General features: G+C 34.2%; 1 protein-coding gene across 11 annotated transcripts in view; it reads left to right on the top strand.

Annotated features, from left to right (window-relative positions):
* Positions 1-22,145, top strand: part of PHC3 (polyhomeotic homolog 3) — an 87,951-nt gene that overhangs the window by 40,865 nt on the left and 24,941 nt on the right. For 10 of the 11 annotated variants that reach the window (XR_013369693.1, XR_013369694.1, XM_077880295.1 and 7 more), the window contains 4 exons: positions 3,893-4,043; positions 8,634-8,884; positions 12,411-12,570; positions 20,477-20,591. Coding sequence is in view for 9 of the 11 variants with exons in the window: in XM_077880295.1 (XP_077736421.1) it covers positions 3,893-4,043; positions 8,634-8,884; positions 12,411-12,570; positions 20,477-20,591 (677 nt within the window). In the remaining 2 variants the exon portion in view is untranslated. Of the gene's footprint in view, positions 1-3,892; positions 4,044-8,633; positions 8,885-12,410; positions 12,571-20,476; positions 20,592-21,006; positions 21,577-22,145 lie in introns of those variants that run through there. The other variant, XM_077880301.1, reaches the window with a different exon arrangement.

The following is a 22,145-nucleotide window of genomic DNA, read 5'->3' as shown; positions in this document are numbered from 1 at the left end:
TCTTAAACTTCTGATTTTTAAATTTCTATGAAGAAAAAGTATTACTTTAAATATTTCTCATTTAAAAAGCTAAAAAAACTGAGTGGATAAATTGAATAAAAGAATGAAAAAATCCATTGAGTGGAGTAAAAGTTTTGCATAATTGGGATCATGGTGCAATTTATCAGAATACACCTCTAGCAATGGTACATGTTGCCTGGAAAAGAAAATTAGCTTGAGGAACTTTTTTTTTTTAATTCTCTAAAAGACTTTTTAAATTTGTAAAATAATTTACAATAAAAATTGAAATAAGATCTCTAAATGTTTAGGCAGAATGATCAAATTAATAATTTGTAACTGAGGAAAACAGTTTTCTCAAAGGAGATTTCATACTAAATTTCACTGAAAAGATTTTATCACTTAAAAATTAATAATCATTAACTCAGAAAGGAGTTTCAAAGTCTTTCCTTAATGAGAAACATTTTGGTTTTCAGGTTGCAAATTTATAGATATTCTTATCATCCTCACTGATGTTATTAATAGGTATAAAGGGATTGAGTTCCACTTTTAACTTACTTTTATTTAAAAGCAGCTCAATAGAAATAACATTGAGCATTTAGAAATAAATTTGTCATTCAATTCCCATGTCTCTATATCTTTTAGATTTTTGAAAAATTTACAGTGGATATTGTAACATAAAAACATAGGCTTCAAAGTGTAATTTCAAAGAAATCAAATTTAAATTTCTATTTCTAGTTCAGTGAATTGGGTTTTAATAAGTAAAAAGTAAAATTTCTTTGTATGCCTTCTAATTTTCTAATTGTTTTCATTAGGAGAAATTTTAAAGATTAAAAATTTAAGGTCTTACGTTGTTACTTCTGTCTTCCCTTAAAAAATTTTTTTAAATTTATGTTATCCAATTTTTGGAAGTTTTTTCCCCCCCATGAAAAATAGTAACTTTTTCTGCTGTCACTGGTGTGGTCATACTTGCTATAGATATTCCTATGTTATCTTTCTTGCCTTTTATCTTTCTTTGAGTACCATAGTCTTAAGTTATTATGTTTTTCTTTTATTACTCTTGATCACATCTTATTATTGTTTTAATCAAATCATGTTCTTTCATGAATTGCACATTTTTTCACAATTACCTGGTTTCAAATATTTAAAGGTAGTATAGTATATATATAGTAATATCTATTTACTTCTTAAGAGATGTGAAATTTTAAAAGATTCCGTATGAATTATCAAAGTAAAAGTCTACTTAAAAATACATTTATAAAAGATGCATTTATAAAACTAAAATTTTTCACTGACATTTGGGTATGATAAGTAAGATATGTGAGAATAGATAATTTAGAACTAATGTTCTACAGTTTGTTTAGGGAAGGGAGACAGATGGGACTAATGTATTTTATTGAGGTAAGTTTGGCAGTCATTGCTAGTTTTAGAGTAGTAGTTATGAGCTAAACAGAAATTGTGTTGTGCAGTTTCCTAATGATCTTGTGAGTAAAATCTCCATTCCTTTGCTTTATGCAGTATTTTAGTTGTTGCACTTAGATTTTTTGTGCTGATGGTGCCAGATGTCTGTGACAGATCAGTTTTTGCCTATTTCTTTTATTAACTTATTTTGCCATTACATAGCAAATTTGAAAGAAAGTATGTGTAGTTAGGCTTACCTATAAAGAAACACAAGAATTTTGTAATATTCTATGATGGATTATTTTAGAATATGCTGTTTATGATACGACTTTTTTATCCTTTAAAACTCTTTCATTAAATTTTTATTTATTTTATTATTTTTTTAAAGATTTTATTTATTAGAGAAGAGAGAAGGGGAGAGCACAAGCAGGGGGGGAGGCGCAGAGGGAAAAGCAGACTCCCGGCTGAGTAGGGAGCCTGACGAGGGACTTGATCCCAGGCCTCTGGGATCATGATCTGAGCCAAAGGCAGATACTTAACCAACTGAGCCACCCAGCTACCCACTTTTATTATTTTTTAAAAGCCAGAGTTCTATGCATAATCAAACTTAGATTCCTTAAGAGATACTGTAATAGGTGTTTGAAAAACTTGTGACAGCATTAATAATTAAAGAGAGAATTTCAACACTTTAAGAAAAGATAATATTGGGCAGCCCGGGTGGCTCAGAGGTTTAGTGTCGCCTTCAGCCCAGGGCTTGATCTTAGAGACTCGGATTGAGTCCACGTCTTAAAAAAAACAAAACAAAAAAAAAGAGGTTTCCAGGTGCAGGGTTGGGAGCAAATAACTTTTAAAAATGTAGCCTATGTAGTTGATACAGATCACAGTTCTGGATATTATATTTGGTATAAAAGTATCAGTAACTGGAATATTTTTAAATTTTTTTTAGGATTTTTAAATTTTTAAAAAGACATTCTCTTTTTAAAGATATTAACAGAGGCTTGGAAAGTTAGGTTTTTGTTTATTTTTTATTTTTATTTTTATTTATTTTTTAAAGATTTTATTTATTTATTCATGAGAGACACACACAGAGAGAGAGAGGCAGAGACACAGGCAGAGGGAGAAGCTGGCTCCACACAGGGAGCCCGACGTGGGACTCGATCCTCGGTCTCCAGGATCAGGCCCTGGGCTGCAGGTGGCACTAAACCACTGTGCCACTGGGGCTGCCCTGGTTTTTTTTTTTTTTAAACTCCCTTCTGCTAGCTAGGTGTCTTTGTAGATGAAACTTGATAGTCATTTTTATAACATGGTTTATTCTGGTTTTAAAAATCTTGATCATTTTTATATTTAGCTTTTATATACTTCAAACTTTTTCAGTAGTTTGATTACAAATAAAATTTTAAATATCACAAAGTTTTTTGTGAATGTTGTTGAAAGGTTTTTTGTTTTAATATTTATTAGAAATATTAATCAATTTAGGTAAGTAGTCTTAAATAAAACTCAGGACCTTTTGCAAATTTAAGTGATAAGTTTTGTATTATAAGAAAGGAAGGGAATTGCTTTGTGGCTTTGTTTTTAGTAACCTGTCATTTTCCAGAAATAATGGTTAAATAATGATGACAAAATAGTCTAAAAGTGGACTTTGAAAACTCGGTCTTAAGTTTCATAAAAAATTAGTAAGTTATTTTTAATTACATAATACCTTCTCAGATTGAATTCATGTTTTAGTCTTACAGTATGCTCCTTAGCGTTAGTTAACAAGGCTGTTAGGTTAAAAACTTAAAAATTTTATAAGTATGGAACAATATTAAAGAACTAAAATAATGTGTCAAATGGCTTAGCTGGGGTGTGTTTATGTTTTAAGGACATATATTTTCTGGTTACCTGATGCTAGCTTATAGAAGCTAATTCGATTCTTGAGTAGATCAGAAGATTAAAGAATTAAAGATATAATTGCATACCTTTTTTGTATGTTTCCAGATATTACTTTTCATAATTTAATCTTTAGTTCACATAAGCATAATGAAGAAGGGCCTGGGGTGTCATCCTTTAAGCAGCTCCTGAGATATGTCACTTTGGAGATTTACTTAGTGTGCTTGTGAGAAATACTAGTATTTATTTTGATTTATCACAACTGAATTTAATAGGATCAATAGTAAATTCTCCAAATAGTTATTTGAATTTATAAGATCAAAAAAATTTTTTTAACTCTCAAAATTAAAAATATGTTCTGACTTGATGGTCACCTTTTTGGAAACTTTAGTAATTTGTAGCTTAGATATTGATCCATAACTTGTTTTTAGTAAAATATTGTCAAACATTATGAAAAACTTCATTTGAACTTTTTAAGGTTTTTTTCTCACCTGTCAAATAATCATTTTGCCTTTTTAAAATTTAAAACACTTAGAATTTATGTTTTTTTCAATTAACTTAGGAACACCTTAGTAAATGTATTTTTAGAAACATGTTAATAAGGCAGTGTGGTTTGTCATTGCAGGTTTATCAAGTAGAAGATGTGTGTGAAGAAGAAATGCCGGAAGAGTCAGATGAATGTGTCCGGATGGACAGAACCCCACCGCCCCCCACACTGTCCCCAGCAGCTATAACTGTGGGGAGAGAAGATTTAACTTCTGAGCATCCTTTGTTAGGTGAGGATATACCTAAATTTTGGGGAATTTTCTATTAGGTAAATGTTAGTAATACCGTTTAGTAAAGTTAGTGAAGTTTAATAACTGGAAATGGTATTAAACTGATTTTTTCTGTAATTGCAGCAAAATATTAATAGAACTTGATTTTTTTTAATGAGGAACAATTAAAAGAGTTGTTGAAGAACCACTGAAATAAAAAAACATACTTTAGGGCAGCCCGAGTGGCTCAGTGGTTTAGCGCCGCCTTCAGCCCAGGGCATGATCCTGGACACCCGGGATCGAGTCCCATGTTGGGCTCCCTGCATGGAGCCTGCTTCTCCCTCTGCCTGTGTCTCTGCGTTTCTCTCTGTGTGTTTCTCATGAATAAATAAATAAAATCTTAAAAAAAATAGCTTTGAAAAAAAAATAGCTTTGTAGTTTTTAGTGGTTTGCACAGATACATTTTATATGCTCATTCAGATTCATATGTCAAGCTATTTCTAAGCTTAAAAATTAGAATAAATCAGAGTTCTATTAAAAGATTTTAGTTACACTTACCAGAAATCACAAAGCATGTTGAGTCCTATCTGAGATGCCTCATAATTGCTTGTGATCCAGGCTGAGGATGTTTTTAAAAGTGTTCTTTCTTAGACAGTTCTTAAACTTCACTAATTCTTACTAGAGACATCTTTTTTTTTTCCTTTAAACATGGGGCTCGAACTCATGACCCTGTGATCAAGAGCTGCATGCTCTACCGACTGTTAGATTTTTGAAAAATTTATAAATAATTTATTTAGATTGGGGTTGGCAGACTAGCTCATGCTTTAAATCTTTCCTGCTGTTTTTACATGGCTCATGAGCTGAGGATGGTTTTTAAATTTTTAAATGGTTGAAGAAAATCAAAAGAGTAATATTTCATGCCATGTGAGAAAAATATGCAGAATTCAAATTTCAGTGTCCATAAATAAAATTCTGTATAACACAGCTGCATTCACCTGTTCAAATATTATCTATGTTTACTTCTGTATTGCTGTGGCAAAGAAGAGTAGTTGCAAAGCCCATATGGCCCTTTAGAGAAAGCTTGCTGACCCTGACCATTAGATAATACTAATCTGATTCAGTCTTCCATGTAAGTATTCAGTTCTCTAGAACATCTCATGGCCCTTGTAATTATTTACAGTAAACAAGAACCACTGTCACCTGATGGAAACAAATTGTAATCAGTCACTGACTTTGCTACCAAAGCTACCCTTGCCCTCCCTCTTTTTTCAAGTGTGCCACTGCTCTAACCCTTCCTTTCTCTCTGATTTTATTCCCTATCAGTGTGACTCTCTTGAAAGCACAGAAGGGGAAAAACAGTTTTCTTCCAATATTTTCTCCCTCCTGAAAAATAGAAAATGTCTAGTCAAATAAAATTATATAAAATATTTGACAAGTTTAGTAGTACTGCCTGTGTTTATTTATTATAATCATTACCACAAAAGGTAGATTTAGGAAAATCTGTAGTATTAAATCTTTGTAGTTTCTCTACACTGAAAATGGATTTAATGTTCCCGAAGTTTGATTTAAAGGCAGCAATAAAAGTTTAATTGAATACTAACCTTGCATTGTGACTATGATTTAGTTACCTAAAAAGCATTAGTAATAGTAATGCAAAGAAAATTTGAATGCTTCTGAAATATTGGAACACAAGAACATCTTCACATTTTTTTCCTCAAGAATACAATTCAAGATCCTGTCAATCATATCCCTCTGGCTAAATTGCCTGACTATAGTGTAGACTTCTGAATCTTCCTATAACTTATTTCATACTAATTACTCTTCTGCAGTGTATATGAGGGGGGAAAGCAAGCACAGGTTGATTCTTAGAATATCTCATCAAATCACAAAATAAACTGACCTGCGAACATAAAGGGATTTGTTTCCATCCAGCATTCAGTTTTCATAAATCTCTAAAAATTCCTTAAAAGTAAAAAGCAGCCATAAAAAAAGGTGGAAAAAGCTCATAGATCTTACTCAGAAAATGAGTCTTTGAATAGGCAGAGAGTACCCTGTGGCAAAGTTCTATCAGTTGTGTTTTCTTTCACAGTTATCTTAAATCTAGAGAGTGTAAAATTGTGTTTTTGTTCTACTGTAATACATCAGTGTTTCTCACATGTTTTAACAGCTGATTATACCTTGGCAAGTAATAGCTATTAGCTTCTTCAGAAGTCAATAACTTACAGCTCTAGTTTTTTTTTTTTTTTTTTTTGGTTTGTTTTTAAAGATTTTATTTATTTATTCCTGAGAGACACAGAGAGAGAGAGAGAGAGAGAGGCAGAGACACAGGCAGAGGGAGAAGCAGACTCCATGCAAGGAGCCCAGTGTGGGGACTCCATCCCGGGACTCCAAGGTCACGCCCTGGGCGAAAGGCAGGCGCTCAACTGCTGAGCCATCCAGGCGTCCCAACAGCTCTAGTATTAAAAACATTTAGGATGTTAAAAGATGGGTGCATTTGTATGTATGATCTAAAAATTAATTAGAGCATATGCCAAGCCGGTATTTTCTTAACAAACCATATTATACTTAATGCAGCTTTATATAAATATTTTTAGAGCTTTCATTTATTTATTTTAGAGGGAGAGAGAGCTCAAGCAAGGTGGTTGGGAGGGGCAGAGAAAGGAGGAGAAGGAAAGAATCTCAAGTGGACTCCGTGCTGAGCCGGGAGCCCAACATGGGGCTTGATTTCACAACCCCGAGATCATGACCTGAGCTGAAACCAAGAGTCAGAGGCTTAACTGAGCCACCCAGGTTCCCAAGGCAACTTTATATTTCTAAAGTAACAAGTATGTATAAGTCTGTAAGGGACATAAATATTTTATCTTATTTTTCAGTACCTCATAGATTTGTATTTTCCTTTAAGCAGAAAAAATACCTTTCAGTCCCACTTTAGAATTTTATAATTTTTATCCCTCTAGGAGTAGATGTGACGATTTGGTATGTGGGATAGGATTTTCCTGGAGTTCCTCAGTCTGGTAATGCGTGTGTACAATGTTCTGTTTATTCCCTGAAATCAGCAAACGAGCATTTTCTGTTGACTTTCTTACTTAGTTTTTAATAAGGGATTGTGTAATTTTAAACTGGTTTTCCAGTGCAGTTTATCTTGGTGGATTATTTGGTGGAACTAGGTTAATAAATGTCTTATAATAATGCTATGATAAGCAATATTATATTAATCACATTGGTGTTTGTGAGTGTGAATTGTTAGAGCTTTTCCATTTCTGAGATTATACAGATAATAACTACACTATTTTGTTAGCTGAAATTTTTATTCTCTAGGGATTCCTATTCTTCTCTACCTAAGATTTTGAGCATCTTCGGTAGTGGTGTCAACCCTTTTTATACTAGTGGAGAGGAATTACCATAGCAATTTAGAGCCTTGTCTCAAGAACTGACTCTCTAGGTTACTATCACAGCTCCATTACCTAGTTAGGTGTGTGCCCTCCAGCAAGTTACTTTATCTTTTTGTTTCCACACTATGAAATGGAGATAACAGTACTGCCTACTCTTGGGGTAGTTTCGAGTTTTAAATGAGTTACAACATGTGAGGCATTTATACGGTACCTGGCATGTGAAGTGCTCAGTAACTTGTACTATTATCTTTACACATGAGCTCTTTGTTATTTTTCTTAGACATCTGTACTCACATATATTTTTAGCTGCCATCTGGTTTATCTTTCTACTTTAATACAGTCGGTAAAGGTTTGGTGCTATTTTTTTTTTTAAACATTTTATTTACTTATTCATGAGAGACAAAGAGGCAGAGACACAGGCAGAGGGAGAAGCAGCCTCCATGCAGGGAGCTGACATGGGACTCGATCCCTAGACCCCGGGATCACGCCCTGGGCGGAAGGCAGGCGCTAAACCTCTGAGCCACCCAGGCATCCCGGTTTGGTGCTATTATATGGGTAGGTAAAGTTGATTACAGGCTATGGAGTCTTATTGCGGTCTTCAGAGTTTGAAGGGGAGGAATCACAGTGATCCAACCCAATATTTTACAATTGCCTGATACTAAAATGTTCCCCCAAATTGACATACACAGGGCTACTGAAGAGTTGTTAAAGAAAAATTGTGCATAGATTTGGATTAGCCTTACTACTTGAAATAAAGGTGGTGGTGTGTAATCCTTTAAAAATCTGTACTTAGTCTATGGATTTTATGCTCCTTTTTTATTTAAGTGTACTTTCAAAGTACTTTTTCCTCCATGCCATCTGGAATATATAAATAGGAACATAGGGAATTTAATATCTGTAGCTTGAAACTTTTTAAAAAAGCACCAACATTGACAATTATTCTTAAATTGATGTTCTAAAACACTTTCATGTCTTATGGGACAGTTCTTTTTAACCAAGATTGGAATGATCACTTTGGGCAAGTTATCCCCTCCTGTAAAGAGGGGATAATAGTGGCTTCTATCTCCTAAGATTAAATGAAATTAAATATAAAGTTCTTAGAATGATGTTTTAAAGCACCAGGTGTGGACTGTTACTGTTATTAATGTTTTTTTGTGATTCTTTTTTCATATTTGCCTACACAGAATGCTAAAGATAAAAAAATGACTTTTTTTTCCAGAGCAAGTGGAATTACCTGCTGTGGCATCAGTCAGTGCTTCAGTAATTAAATCTCCATCAGATCCTTCACATGTTTCTGTTCCTCCACCTCCACTCTTACTTCCAGCTGCTACCACAAGGAGTAATAGTACATCAGTGCCCAGTAGCATTCCCAATATAGAAAACAAACCTCCACAGGCTATTGTTAAACCACAGATCTTAACCCATGTCATTGAAGGCTTTGTGATTCAGGAGGGATTGGAGCCATTTCCTGTAAGTAGTAAGCAAATTTGTATTTTTAAAATTATTCCATGTAGCATTATCTTTAATTGTAGTGTATTGTTCTTTAATAAAATGCTTACAATTTTTTCAAAAAAGTTGTCAATCCCTTATATAGAATTTCTCTCTGTACTCTTTTATGTATTTCCAAATATATTTCTGGAATTTTTATGCTAGCTATATATAAACAAAGGAAAATGTTTTCAAGATATTAAGGATATCAGTTTTATAATTTTTAAAGAAAGATCACTGTAAGTGTACTCCAGTGAAATAAATTTTTTCTTTTTAAGGGCACTGAAATGCATTATTTTTTGGAAATGGTATTTCTTATATAATGTGATGCTTTGAGAATTTTAACTTGAGTGTGCAAAATAACTTCCCAATGACCTAATACTTCTGAAGTTACCAAGTTGATAGTTTACAATTAGCAGATAGGTTTTTTCATTCTTAAATCTCAGTCCTAAACATTATGTGGTCTCATTCATTTGGGGAATATAAAAAATAGTGAAAGGGAATAAAGGGGAAAGGAGAAAAAATGAGTGGGAAATATCAGAAACGGAGAGAGAACATGAGAGACTCCTAACTATGGGAAACGAGCTAGGGGTGGTGGAAGGGGAGGTGGGTGGGGGGTGGGTATGACTGGGTGACGGGCACTGAGGGGGGGCACTTGATGGGATAAGCACTGGGTGTTATTCTTTATGTTGGCAAATTGAACACCAATAAAAAATAAATTTATTAAAAAGTTCCAAACATGAAAAAAAATCTCAGTCCTCAGTCAGATTTTAAAAATGCCTTAAAATCTTCACTTCAAAATGGAAGTGCTATTTCTATCACTGAAATTCTTGTTAAGTTGAGACTAGCTGTACATAATTTATATGCTAGTATCTAGAGATGAACATTTTTCCTTAGAAAATAAAGGCAAGTGGCCAAAGTCAAAGCCAAAATCTAAGACAATCAAAGAATTCATTTCAGAGGCCTTTGAATCATACCAGGTGTTTTAGATTCATGGCTGGTGAAGATCTTGCATTGTGTTAATGGGTTGCTTCATCATTTGCCTTTGTCTTCAGTTAACTGTGTATTTTATTTTTATTTTTATTTTTATTTTTTTAAGATTTTATTTATTCATGAGACACACACACACACACACACACACACACACACACAGAGGCAGAGACACAGGCAGAGGGAGAAGCAGGCTCCATGCAAGGAGCCCAATGTGGGACTTGATCCTGGATCTCCAGGATCACATTCCAGGCTGCAGGCGGCGCTAAACCGCTGCGCCACCGGGGCTGCCCTAACTGTGTATTTTAAATTTGGATCTCCTATAAGAATTCTGATAGTGGAGCAATAGTCTTTTTCCCCTGCTCCTCAGGGTTTGGATCTTGGCAGTGTTGCATACATAACCTTTGTTAAGTCACTCAACCTTTTTGATCTTCATTTTTGCTCATCTGGCAAGTAGAGATGATACTTTGCTCTTAGGGTTGTTGTGAGGATTATATGTGCACATATTGTTTTGTGCAGTGCCTGGCACTTGATACCCATAGCTGCTATTATTAATAATCACTAGTGACAATTACAACTTTTTTTCTGATTACAAAATTAATAATGTATTATTTTGAATGGAAAATATGGGAAATATACAGAGCAAATAATCCTCAGTAATACCACAATGTATATTTTTTTACATATATATTTCATATGATCAAGATTATCATATAGTTCTTCTTTCAGTACATCTAGAGCTTTTGTTTTTTCATATGATTAATAGTACTTTGGAAACATTTTGAAAGGTTACATAATACTCCCACTTTATGGGCAGTCATAATTTACGGAATCTTTGCATTGTTGGACATTTTAGGCTTCCATACTTGATCATTTCTTTAGCACAAATTCTTAGAAGTACATATATTGAATCATATTACATATGTGTTCGTAAGGCTCATGATAATATATTGCCAAATTATTTTCTGGAAGGATTATTTATTTGCTTTATTTTTATTTTTAAAGATTTTATTTTTAAGTAATCTCTACACCCATTGTGGGGCTCAAACTCACAACACCAGGGTCAAGAGTCACATGCCCTTCTTACTGAGCCACCCAGGCGCTCCTGGAAAGATTATTTAAATATATTCACACCAGAAGTGGGAACTCTTAGCAGCACTGAGTGTATTACAGTTTCTTCAGCAATACCTTTTGTAAATTTTACTTGAGGCATATTAAATATACTAACTGAAATGAACAAAATTTAAAAGTTGGGTGATTATTCTCTAAAGTTAAATGGAGAAGTTTATAGTAAGCTATATTGTTCACTATGTATGGCAGATATGGGAGACTTAACCAGCATTCTTAAATAGGAGGTTCTGTTTTAGATTAGCTGACAGTTCACTAGCAAATCAGTAAATATTTTCGGTCTGGATTGTCTGTACTGAAAACATTTTTAAAGTTAGTAGCATTTATGACTTAACCAACTATATTGAACATGTGAATATTTTGTTACTGATTTTCATGTTAATGTTTGAGGATTTATCTATTCATTTTTGTGTTATCATGGATTAGGTTGCTGAACTAGGAGTCAGGAGACTTGAGTTCTAGTCCTGATTCTGCTTTTGTAAAGAAATCACCTAAATACTTAGAACATTAATTCACTTATCTTTAAAATACATACAGTAATGATCTATCCTGAGGAGACATTGCTGCAAATAAAAAGCTTTGTACATGAAAAATAAATCTTAAAAGTTCTTGCAGAAAAAAATAAGGATACTGACTAATCAAAATTTATTACTGGTTTTAATTATTTATTTTTAAAAAGATTCGTTTATTTCAGAGACCGCACAAGTGAGCATGGGGTGGTGGTGTTGGGACAAGTGTGGAAGGGGTTGAGGGAGAGAGAGAGAGAGAGAGAGAGAGTCACAGGCAGACTCTGTAAGGGTTCAGAGCCCAGTGCAGGGCTCAGTCTAATCTCATGGACCCTGAGATCACGACCTGAGCCAAAACAAAGAGTTGGACGCCTGACTGTGCCATCTAGGCATCCCTATTACTGATTTTTAAAGACTTTTTTTTTTAACTACTTCCCTAAACTAGGACACTAGGTTCCATTTGACAGAGATTTTGAAGCATCCATATTGCTGATGACTTGAAATACAAACTGTTGATAATCCAGATTGCCTAAAATTTTCTTAAGGAATAAAAAACACTTAATGAATCTGATCAGTTGAACAAGTAAATTAGCACAGATACTAGTGATTTCAAGAGTTTTTTTTTTTTTTTAACAAAGTTATTTCTGAAAAGCCTTTTATGTATGTATGTATTTATTTATTTATAGATTTTATTTATTCATGAGAGGGAGAGAGGCAGAGACACAGGCAGAGGAAGAAGCAGGCTCCATGCAGTGAGCCCGACGCAGGACTCGATCCTGGGTGCCCAGGATCACACTCTGGGCCAAAGGCAGCACTAAACCACTGAGCCACCCGGGCTGTCCTGAAAAGCCTTTTAAAAGATTATTTTATTCTTTGTTTTAAAGGTGAGTCGTTCATCTTTGCTAATAGAACAACCTGTGAAAAAAAGGCCTCTTTTGGATAATCAGGTGATAAATTCTGTATGTGTGCAGCCAGAGCTACAGAATAATGCAAAGCATGCAGATAATTCATCTGACACAGAGATGGAAGACATGATTGCTGAAGGTTTGTGGATTTTACTTACAATACTGTTTAAATTAACTTTGACTTTTACCATTTGAAACAGGATATGGATTTTTATTCTACATATATTTTCACATACTAGGAAGTTATTCACTTTTATTCCTATATAATGCATTATTTAACTGAGGTAAATGGAAAGCTAATCAGGCCTTTAATGGCCAAATAATTCAAATAGCAAGATTGATGTTTTTAATTTGCATAATGTCAACCTGACTTTTGAAGGAGTGTAGGAGGAAAAATATTCCATTAGATATGAAATTAATTTAGAATTTTAGCATTGAAGCAACCAGTTCTCTTTCTCCCTAAGCAGACTTAATTGTCTGCTTTACTGAGTTTGTTTAACTTAAAGCTCCGGGTTGTTTGGTTTTAGACTTTCTATATTCTGATGTTTGATGTCAGGTAGGTATTACAGTTGTATTAAGGATGTACTTGTCAATCAAGAGGTGATTAAACATGTTCAAAGAGGAAAATAACACTAAATCTTTGTAATGTCAGAAATTAGACTAAAGTCTAATAGTAAAATATTCCAGGAAAATCAGTTATATACAAATAGACCATAGGAAAACAAACACAAATAAATGCAGAAGTGATATATTTTATTTTTCTTGATTCTGATCATGGCCCTGTAATTATGATACAGTTTAACTTAATCAGATAGCATTTAGTGTGTTCAGAATTCTAATAGTAGTGATTTAATTAACATCTACATCTAAGTAATTATCCTTAATATCTTAGTATATTTCATCTAAAATTAATTTTCACATATGTATTGAGCATGTACTATGTGTCTGTACTTTGCTAAAATAAGCAAAATAGCATGCTGGTAAACAAAATAGTCTTTCCCACAGTTTTCCTCATTGTTAAAAGGAAGGCACCTCAGTCATTGTCAGGAAGTTACAAACTGTTGAAATGTATTCATCACTGGTTTACTTTTTATTTGAACAGCAGAATATGATAGTAGTATAAAATTTGGTTTTTACTGCTAACTTCTACTGAGATCAGTTTGATTTTTTTTACTTTAAAAGAATGTTAACAATGAAAAATTTCAAACATACATGAATTAGAATTGTATAATGAATCCTCACTCACCCAGACTCAACATTGTTACCCAATTTCAAACATTATTTTTGCCACACTAGCTTCATCTATCCCTTTTGTTTTCCTCCCTCCATGCCCCCTTTTCTTTCTCTGTTGCTTTTCACTTTCTCTTTTATTCCCTCCTCCTTTCTGTTTTTAAAAAAATTCACAGTCCTCATTTCATTTCACTGGTATATAATTCATTGTGAATTTCTAAAAAAAAAATCCATTTTAGTATGTAACTATAATGCTATATCACACAAAACAATATTAATAATAATTCCTTGGGGTCATCTAGTTCTTGGTTCATATTGAGATTTTTTAATTGTAGAATTGTATAAATTGTATAAATATCCTTTTATAGTTATTTTTCAAATCAGAATCCAGACAGTGTCTACATTTTGCTTTTTGTTGTTAGGACTTTAATTTCATTTAATTCCTGGATACTTTTAGTTGTGCATACAATTTTATCTGAGAAAATGTTTCATTTGAGTTGAAGAGTAGTAAAGATGAATATGCAGGGATTTTTTTTCTCTCTTTTTTTTTTTTTTTGGAGGGGAGGGGCAGATTGAAAGAGAGAAAATAGCGAGCAGGCTCCATGCTCAATGTGGGGCCTGACTCGGGGCTGGATCTCACAACCCCATGAGTATGACCTGAGCCAAAATCAAGAGTCAGATGCTTAACCGACTGAGCCACCCAGATGCCCCACAGGGATTTTTTTTCTTCTAACTACAAGAAGTGTATAAAGTGTATAAGTGAAAGTTTTAGGCTAAAAAGCATTTTTGATGTGCCCTGTTGTGTGTATACATCGGAGAAAAATGGAAAACTGCTCAGGAAGCTTCACAGCATATGTCATGATACTCATGGTTTTAAATGTAATAGACATACAGCGTATGTTAGACTGTGTCAGAACCTGAGAGGAGCTTTTAATCTAGTAGGAACTAGTGAATTTAAGATAACTAAGGAGTATCCTATGGTAAGTTTTAAATGAATTGTATAGATGGTAAGAACTTGGGAAATTAAAACTGGTTTTAAAGCCAGTTGAAATAAACTACACTTTGGTTTTAAAACCACAATGAGGTATCACCTCACACCAGTCAGAAAGGCTAGTATCAAAAAGACAAGAAACAGCAAGTGTTGGAGAGGATGTGGAGGAAAGGGAACCCTCATACATTGTTGGTGGGAATGTAAATTGGTGGAGCCACTCTGGAGAATAGTATAGAGGTTCCTCAGAAAACTAAAAATGATGTGCCATATGATCCAGTAATTCCACTTCTGGGTATTTACCCCAAGGAAATGAAAACACTAATTTAAAAAGATATATGCATCCCTATGTTTATTGCAACATTATTTACAATAGTCAAGATGTGGAAACAACCTAAGTGTCCATTAATAGGTGAATGAGTAAAGATATGGTATATATATGCAAGGAGTATTTTTCAGCTATAAAAAGGAATGAAATCTTGCCATTTGTGACAACATGGATGGACCTAGAGGGTATTATGATAAATGAAATAAGTCAGATAAAGACAAATACCCTAGGATTTCACTTATTTGTGGAATCTGAAAATAAAACAAGTGAACAAATAACAATAGAAAGAAATAGATATATAAATATGGAGAACAAACTGGTGGTTGCTAAAGGAGGGTTGGGAGGCTGGGTGAAATTGGTGAAGGAGATTAAAAGGTACAAACTCCCAGTTATAAAATAAATAAGTCACAGGGTTAATAAGTACAGAAGGAATATAGTGACTAATATTTAATACCTGTGTAGCAAGCATTTTATAATGCATATAATTGTTGAATGCTTCTGTTGTGTACCTGAAACTAATATTACATTTCAATTAAAAAAAAAAAAAAACCTGGTTGATGGAATGTTCTGAGTATATGTCATTCAAAGCCACTGTTTCCTTGTTGATTTCTGTTTGATCTGTCCATGATGGAAGTGGGGTGTTAAAGTCCCCTACTGTTATTATTGTTGATTATATCCTTTCTGTTTCTTATTAACTGTTTTATGTGTTTGGGTGCTCCCACGTTGGATGCATAAATACTTAAAATTGTTATATCTTCTTGTTGAATTATTAGTGTCCTTTGTCGCTTCTTACAGTCTTTGTTTTAAAGTCTGTTTTGTCTGATGTAAGTATTGCTATGCCAGCTTGCTTTTGACATGCATTTGCATGATAAATGTTTCTCCATTCCCACACTTTCAAGAAAGTATGTCTTTCTGTCTGAAATGAGTCTCTTGTGGGCAGCATATAAATGTATCTTGTGTTTTTATCCACTCTGTTACCCTATGTCTTTTTATTGGAGTGGTTAGTCCATTTACATTCAAAATAATTATTAATAGACATGTATTTATTGCTACTTTGTTACATTTTTCTTTTTTTTAACGATTTTATTTATGAGAGACACAGAAAGGCAGAGACATAGGCAGAAGGAGCAGCAGGCTCCCTGAGCCTAATGTGGGACTTGATCCCAAGACCTCAGGATCACGACCTAAGCCAAAGGCAGACGCTCAGCCACTGAGCCACTCAGGTGCCCCTGTTACTTGTTTTATGGTTGTTTCTGTAGAACACTTGAAAAGAATGCAAACCGGTGCACCCACTGTGGAAAACTTATGTGGAGGTTCCTCAGAAAACTAAAAATACAACTACCCTGCAATCCATTAATAGCACTATTAGGTATTTACCCCCAAAATACAAAAACACTGAGGGATATATGCACTCCTATGTTTACTGTAGCATTCTTTACAATAGCCAAACTATGGACGCAGCCTGTGTCCATCAGTAGATCAATAGATAAAGATGTGATATATACATATAATGGAATATTACTTAACCATAAAAAAGAATGAAATCTTGCCATTACAACAACATGGATAGAGCTAGAGAGTATAATGCTAAGTAAAATAATTTAGAGAAAGACAGATACTATATGATCACACTCATATGTGAGTTTAAGAAACAAACGACAAAGGAAAAAAAGAGACCAAGAAACAGACCATTAACATAGAGAACAAACTGGTTAGCAGAAGGGAAGTGGGTGAAATAGGTGATGGGGATTAAAGAATACACTTATCATAATGGAACAGAACAAAAGCAACAACTAACCTGGCTGAGATTATTGCCAGTTTGATAAGTTTTCTGTAGAGATGAGATTTGATCTGGCTCTTGAATGGGAAGACGTAGATTTACGATAACAAACAGGAAGAACCTTTCAGGTTGGAACCATGAAATGAATGTACAAAGGATATTCACATAACTTTAGGAGGAGAGAGTGAAGAGTAGATTGTGGGGGAAGAGGAAGGAAAGGATTTATCAAGACAAGATAAAGGGTAGTTTAATAGGATAAGTTACCAGAGTAAAGAAGAGGAAGATTTAAAGATGATTAATCTATACATTGAGTAGTAAATAAGCCATAGCAATCTAATGCATAGTCTAATGAGTATAGACAACAGTATTGCTTAGAGACTAAAACTTCAAAGTATCCCAGTTACTAAAAAGAAAGGATAATTATGTAAAGTGATAGAGGATGATGGAGGTGCTAAATATTGCTACAACAATCAGAAATGTATCAAACTAACACTGTACACTTAAATTCGCAGTGTTAAAAGGTAAATATAGTAAAAAAAGATTAATCTGTTTCATAGTGGAGATATATTTACATAGAATATGCCAAATTTGGGGGCACCTGGGTGGTGCAGTCTGGTAAGTGTCTGCCTTCGGTTCAGGTCATGATCTCAGGGTCCTGGGATTGAACCCAGTGTGGGGCTCCCTGCTCAGCGGGGAACCTGCTCCTCTCTCCTCCTCATTTACGCTGTCTTGCTATCCCTGTCGCTGTCTGTCTCTCTGTGTCTCTCTCAAATAAAATCTTAGAATAGGCCAAATTTTAAATATTTGATAATTTAATTTCCCAAGGTAATTTTATAAACTGTTTCTATTACTGTTAATGGGAAGTACTATAGGGTGAAATGATGAAGTCACTTGTTTAGTAGCTTTAGTAGGATATACAGTTTAATTCAGTATTTTAGAAACTTAGTGTAAGGATTATTCTCTTTTTAAAGGATAAACTGTTTCTCTTTGGACTGGTTCTGTAACTAGTATCTCTAACCAGTAGACTGTGATTTACCAGAATATCTTTTCTTTTCCTGGGAAATCACATTGACCATGGTTTCTATCTCATTGCCTCTCTCTTTTGCTTCTTATTGTTACCTGATCTCAAGTCTTAAGAAAAATTAAAAAGTATCTACTCTTCACACACAGAAAATGGGGACATCCCTTAGTAAGGTTATATGTTTGGCCACTCCATTAGAAACCCAGAATAATATTTGATTAAATAAGGTAGAAGTTTAATTTTTGCCCAAAGGCTTGCAGGTGTTAAGCACCTAAGCTGCCGGTGTGCTATGGTGCTCTCATCCCTAGAATCTTGCTTTCATTTCCAAGATAGCTAATTTTCATTATTACATTTTAATCTATGAGATGGGAAAAGGACACCATCTGGAATTTTCAAGCATTTCCATTCATGTGTTATGGATGGCCACAACTAGGGCAGAAACTGTAGTTTTTCAGAGCCCCTATACCTAGCTGAAAATTAGGATTTTGTTACTGTGGGAGAACCGTGAAGAATTGGTGTTGGGAGAATTACCAGGTGTCTATGCCACAGACTCCCATCTTTATTAGCTATAGGAACAGTTTTTGAACTCATTTGGCTCTGTAATTTTTTATTCACAAAAGAGAATAAGTGGCCTTGGTAATACCAAATTTGTAAGAATTCTGACAGTCATGAAAACAGGGATTTTTGAATGTTAATGTTCCTCTCTTCATTATGAGAAATAAAACATGTTCATTTTTTGTTAGGTTGTTAGTACTTAGACCATACCTGTTTGGATCTCCCCTCTCACCAGCAAAAACGTTTCCTTCTTTATAGGGAATTCTAACCTATCAATTGCTGTATGTTGCTACATTAATGAATACAAACTTTTTAAAAGATTTTATTTATTTACTTTAGAGATAGATGGAGAGAGAGTGCAAGAGAGAACCAAGCCAGTGGGAGGAGCAGAGGCACAGGGACAAGCAGACTCCACACTGAGCACAGAGCCCCACACGAAGCTCCATCCCAGGAGCCTGTACTCATGACCGGAGCTGAAACCAAGAGTCGGATGCTTAATCGACTGAGCCCCCCAGGCGCCCTGAGTATAAACTTTTTAAAACTTCCAGTGTAGTCTGGAAGTGGAACAACTTCATGACTAGATTCTTTGGGGCCAGACTGGTGGTAGTGGTGTTGGAGTGAGAGGTTTTGTCTCCTGTCAGACCAGTTTACAAGCATGACAAAGTGAAAACAATACTGGAAGTTGTGACATCAGGTCCCAGGAATGTGTTGTTGAGCCACAGCTGTGTAAAAGCCATTTCTAGGTCATTGGAAGGAGCAATTTTAATTTTACTTGTTTCAGACTCTTTCCTTCTCTTTGCTACTCACCAGATGACTTGCTTATGAAAGTAGTCCTGAGATTTTTTTTTTTTATAATGAATTCCTGCTAGCTCATGATTTGATCAGTCACGTTGATATATTTGGATGTCCCTTGGAACTTCAGATATTTCGTAGTATGTGTTTTAGTAGTTCTTGCTGTCTTGTACTGATTTAGCACTTTGCCATTTGCTTCTTTGGTTAATAGTAGGATAGCGTGACTACTTAAACTTTGAGTACATGTCATCCATAACTACATTTCAGAGTCCCTTTCTTCATCTTAATAAGCCTTTGGTGAAATGAGTAACAGAAAAGCACACGGGAACTCATAGCTAAAAGCTTTAGTTATTAGTAAACTACTTTTTTGTGTATTCTGCATGACTTGGCATAGGAATTATGGTGATAGAGGAACATGGCAAAATAGGGTGGGTTTAAGAATTTAACAGTTTAAAAAAAGAATTAACAGTTTTTATTTCTTAAGTACTTATTACAGGTCTTGGTACTCTTAATTCTTATGTGGAAAATAGAAAATGGAACTGTCACTTTTTTGTGCCTACTATCTATCTACTGGGTATTTAGGTAGTCTTCATTGCAGTTCTTTTGGAAAAGTATATAAACCCCATTTTACAGATGAAAATACTGTGGGTTAGGAAAATAAAATTGTTTGCTCATAGGTGACTACTGCTGGATAGTTGAGGATTTAGGTAGGAAGTGTCCTCGGGTCTAGTAATATGGCTTGAAGAGACTAAAAGGGACTGTTTTATAATTGGATATCTGTATCTATGTTTTCTGTTGTACACTGCAGACTTTGAAAGTGTTAATTATCTTACATCCTCCTTTAAAATTAAGCATAGCAAAATTTTAGCTTCTTTTTGAAGTCATTTTCATTCTCTGGAGTTACAATCAAGTTGTTCTCTGCTGTGTATCTTCCTAACCACAATGCACCAAAATTCATATCCTGCACAGTGCTTTGAAAGTGTTCCTCCTGGAGGTTGTCACTTTGTCTTACTCATCTTCATTTCTTTTACACTGCTCAGGAAAGTCATTTGCACATTTTAGGTATGTTGGAGTCTTAACAAAATGAACCTTTAAAAATGCATTGCTTATTTACACAGAGAAAACTCTATTTGTGGAAATGTTTAAGGAAGAGTAAGAGGGATTTGGTGGATGCAGCTGTTTTTGACGCATTTTCTTTGCCACAGTGGCTATCGATTAAAAAGTTAAAAGACCATTCCTTAAGTTTTCTGGAGGGACTGAACTAGCTGTATCCAACTAAAGTAGATGCTAAAAGAAAATTTGCCACAATTCAATTTTTGGAAGTTTTTTCCTTTGTTTCTTTCTTTTTTAGAGACCTTAGAAGAAATGGACAGTGAGTTGCTCAAATGTGAATTCTGTGGGAAGATGGGATATGCTAATGAATTTCTTCGGTCAAAACGATTCTGCACTATGTCTTGTGCCAAAAGGTATTTCTGTGCTCTTGACTTTCCTAAAGCGTAAGCCAACGACTACTGTAACAAAGCCCCAGAATTTGTAGAATTTACCAGTAACCAAAACTAGACACTATAATATAGAGGAAGAATACCAAATAGGCATTATCTGGAGCTTTGATATTTAGTTACTAAATTTTTCTATGTGAAAGTTACATATTCATAACATTTATAGTAAGTTTTATAGCATAGTCTAATATTGAAGTAGCAATCTCCTGATAAGAATATGCTTAGGAGACTCTCTCCTGTGAACAGACCTACTAGTCCTTAAAGTATCAGAACAGTATTTGTTTTATCATGTCATTCTTTGATCAATATGAAAATACTAGGATTTACGTTGTTTTGTTGTAAACTGTATTCATTTGTTTTAATTATATCCTGTTTATTCTAGGTTTTTAAGTGGGACAGCTGTAGCACAAGTTCTCCACATTGTTACATCATCAGAGAGCAAAATAATATTTTCTAAATCTATTTTCAATAGAACTATTATAGGTAAACTATTAATAATAAAAGAAACGTTCAGTATCTTCATTGTTCTTGTCACAGTTTTAGTTTACGTTTAAAAAAAAAAACCTTCTGATTCTGAAAATCCAAATATAGATATTTACCACTAGAGGTGAAGTGTACGCACAGGTTATTTTACAATTTGCTCTGTGTTCCAAAAAGTGATTATTCTCTCAAAGAATATAAGATCTTAATTGTTTGCATCTAGGGATTTTCTTGCTTGAACATATGCTTTTGTATGGTGCCACTACAATATACTTAGTAAAACTTAAGTTAAATAAATAATAGGAGTATTTTCCTACAAAAATGTCTTGATTTGGTTTCTCAGTTGTCAGTCTTTTATTCACATATTATCCTGTGTTATTGACAGCCGTAATAACTAAGTTATGTAACTCCCGTTTTACCTCTGGAGTTTTCCAGTTTGCATACGCCACAGAAAGGACGAGTGGCTTTCTGATTCTAAGTGATTAACTACTCTAAGGGAAAAGGACGGTCTTCAACGATATTTAAATATCTTGACTATTAAATATTTCAGAACATTTAACACTACCATCACTCCTCCCAGACATGATTGCTGAGTTGTCAAGTTATTACACCTTTAGGTGAACCTCTTTAGGAGGTTAGGGATCTTAATATAAGGGAAATGCAGATGAGAGAGCAAGGAGAGGATAAATTAAGGGGAGAATTGCTTTGTGCATGTCTACCTTGGAGATCTAAATATTTAGGGACTAAATAAGTGTAAGGTTAGTCTCTCTTTGTTCTCTAGTCAGTGGGGGAGGAAGTTTTGTAGACTGCTGTGAATGCAAATCAGAAACCTATAGAGCTGAGCCACAGATCTGTATATTGAACACAGCAGGAACTTGTTGAATCATTTGAAGGTAAAATGAAGTGACCATCAGGATACTTTTTTAAAAATTATACTTTTTTTAAGGGAAAAAAAAGCCTATTCCTTTTCAGAGTACTCCTTATTCCACCCTGATATTTTCATAAAACATAGATGAGGAATATTTATTTTGGTACCTGTAT

Source organism: Canis aureus, chromosome 31 (assembly GCF_053574225.1).
Source record: "Canis aureus isolate CA01 chromosome 31, VMU_Caureus_v.1.0, whole genome shotgun sequence".
Lineage (NCBI taxonomy): Eukaryota > Metazoa > Chordata > Mammalia > Carnivora > Canidae > Canis > Canis aureus.
This window is presented reverse-complemented; position numbering and strand designations above follow the sequence as displayed.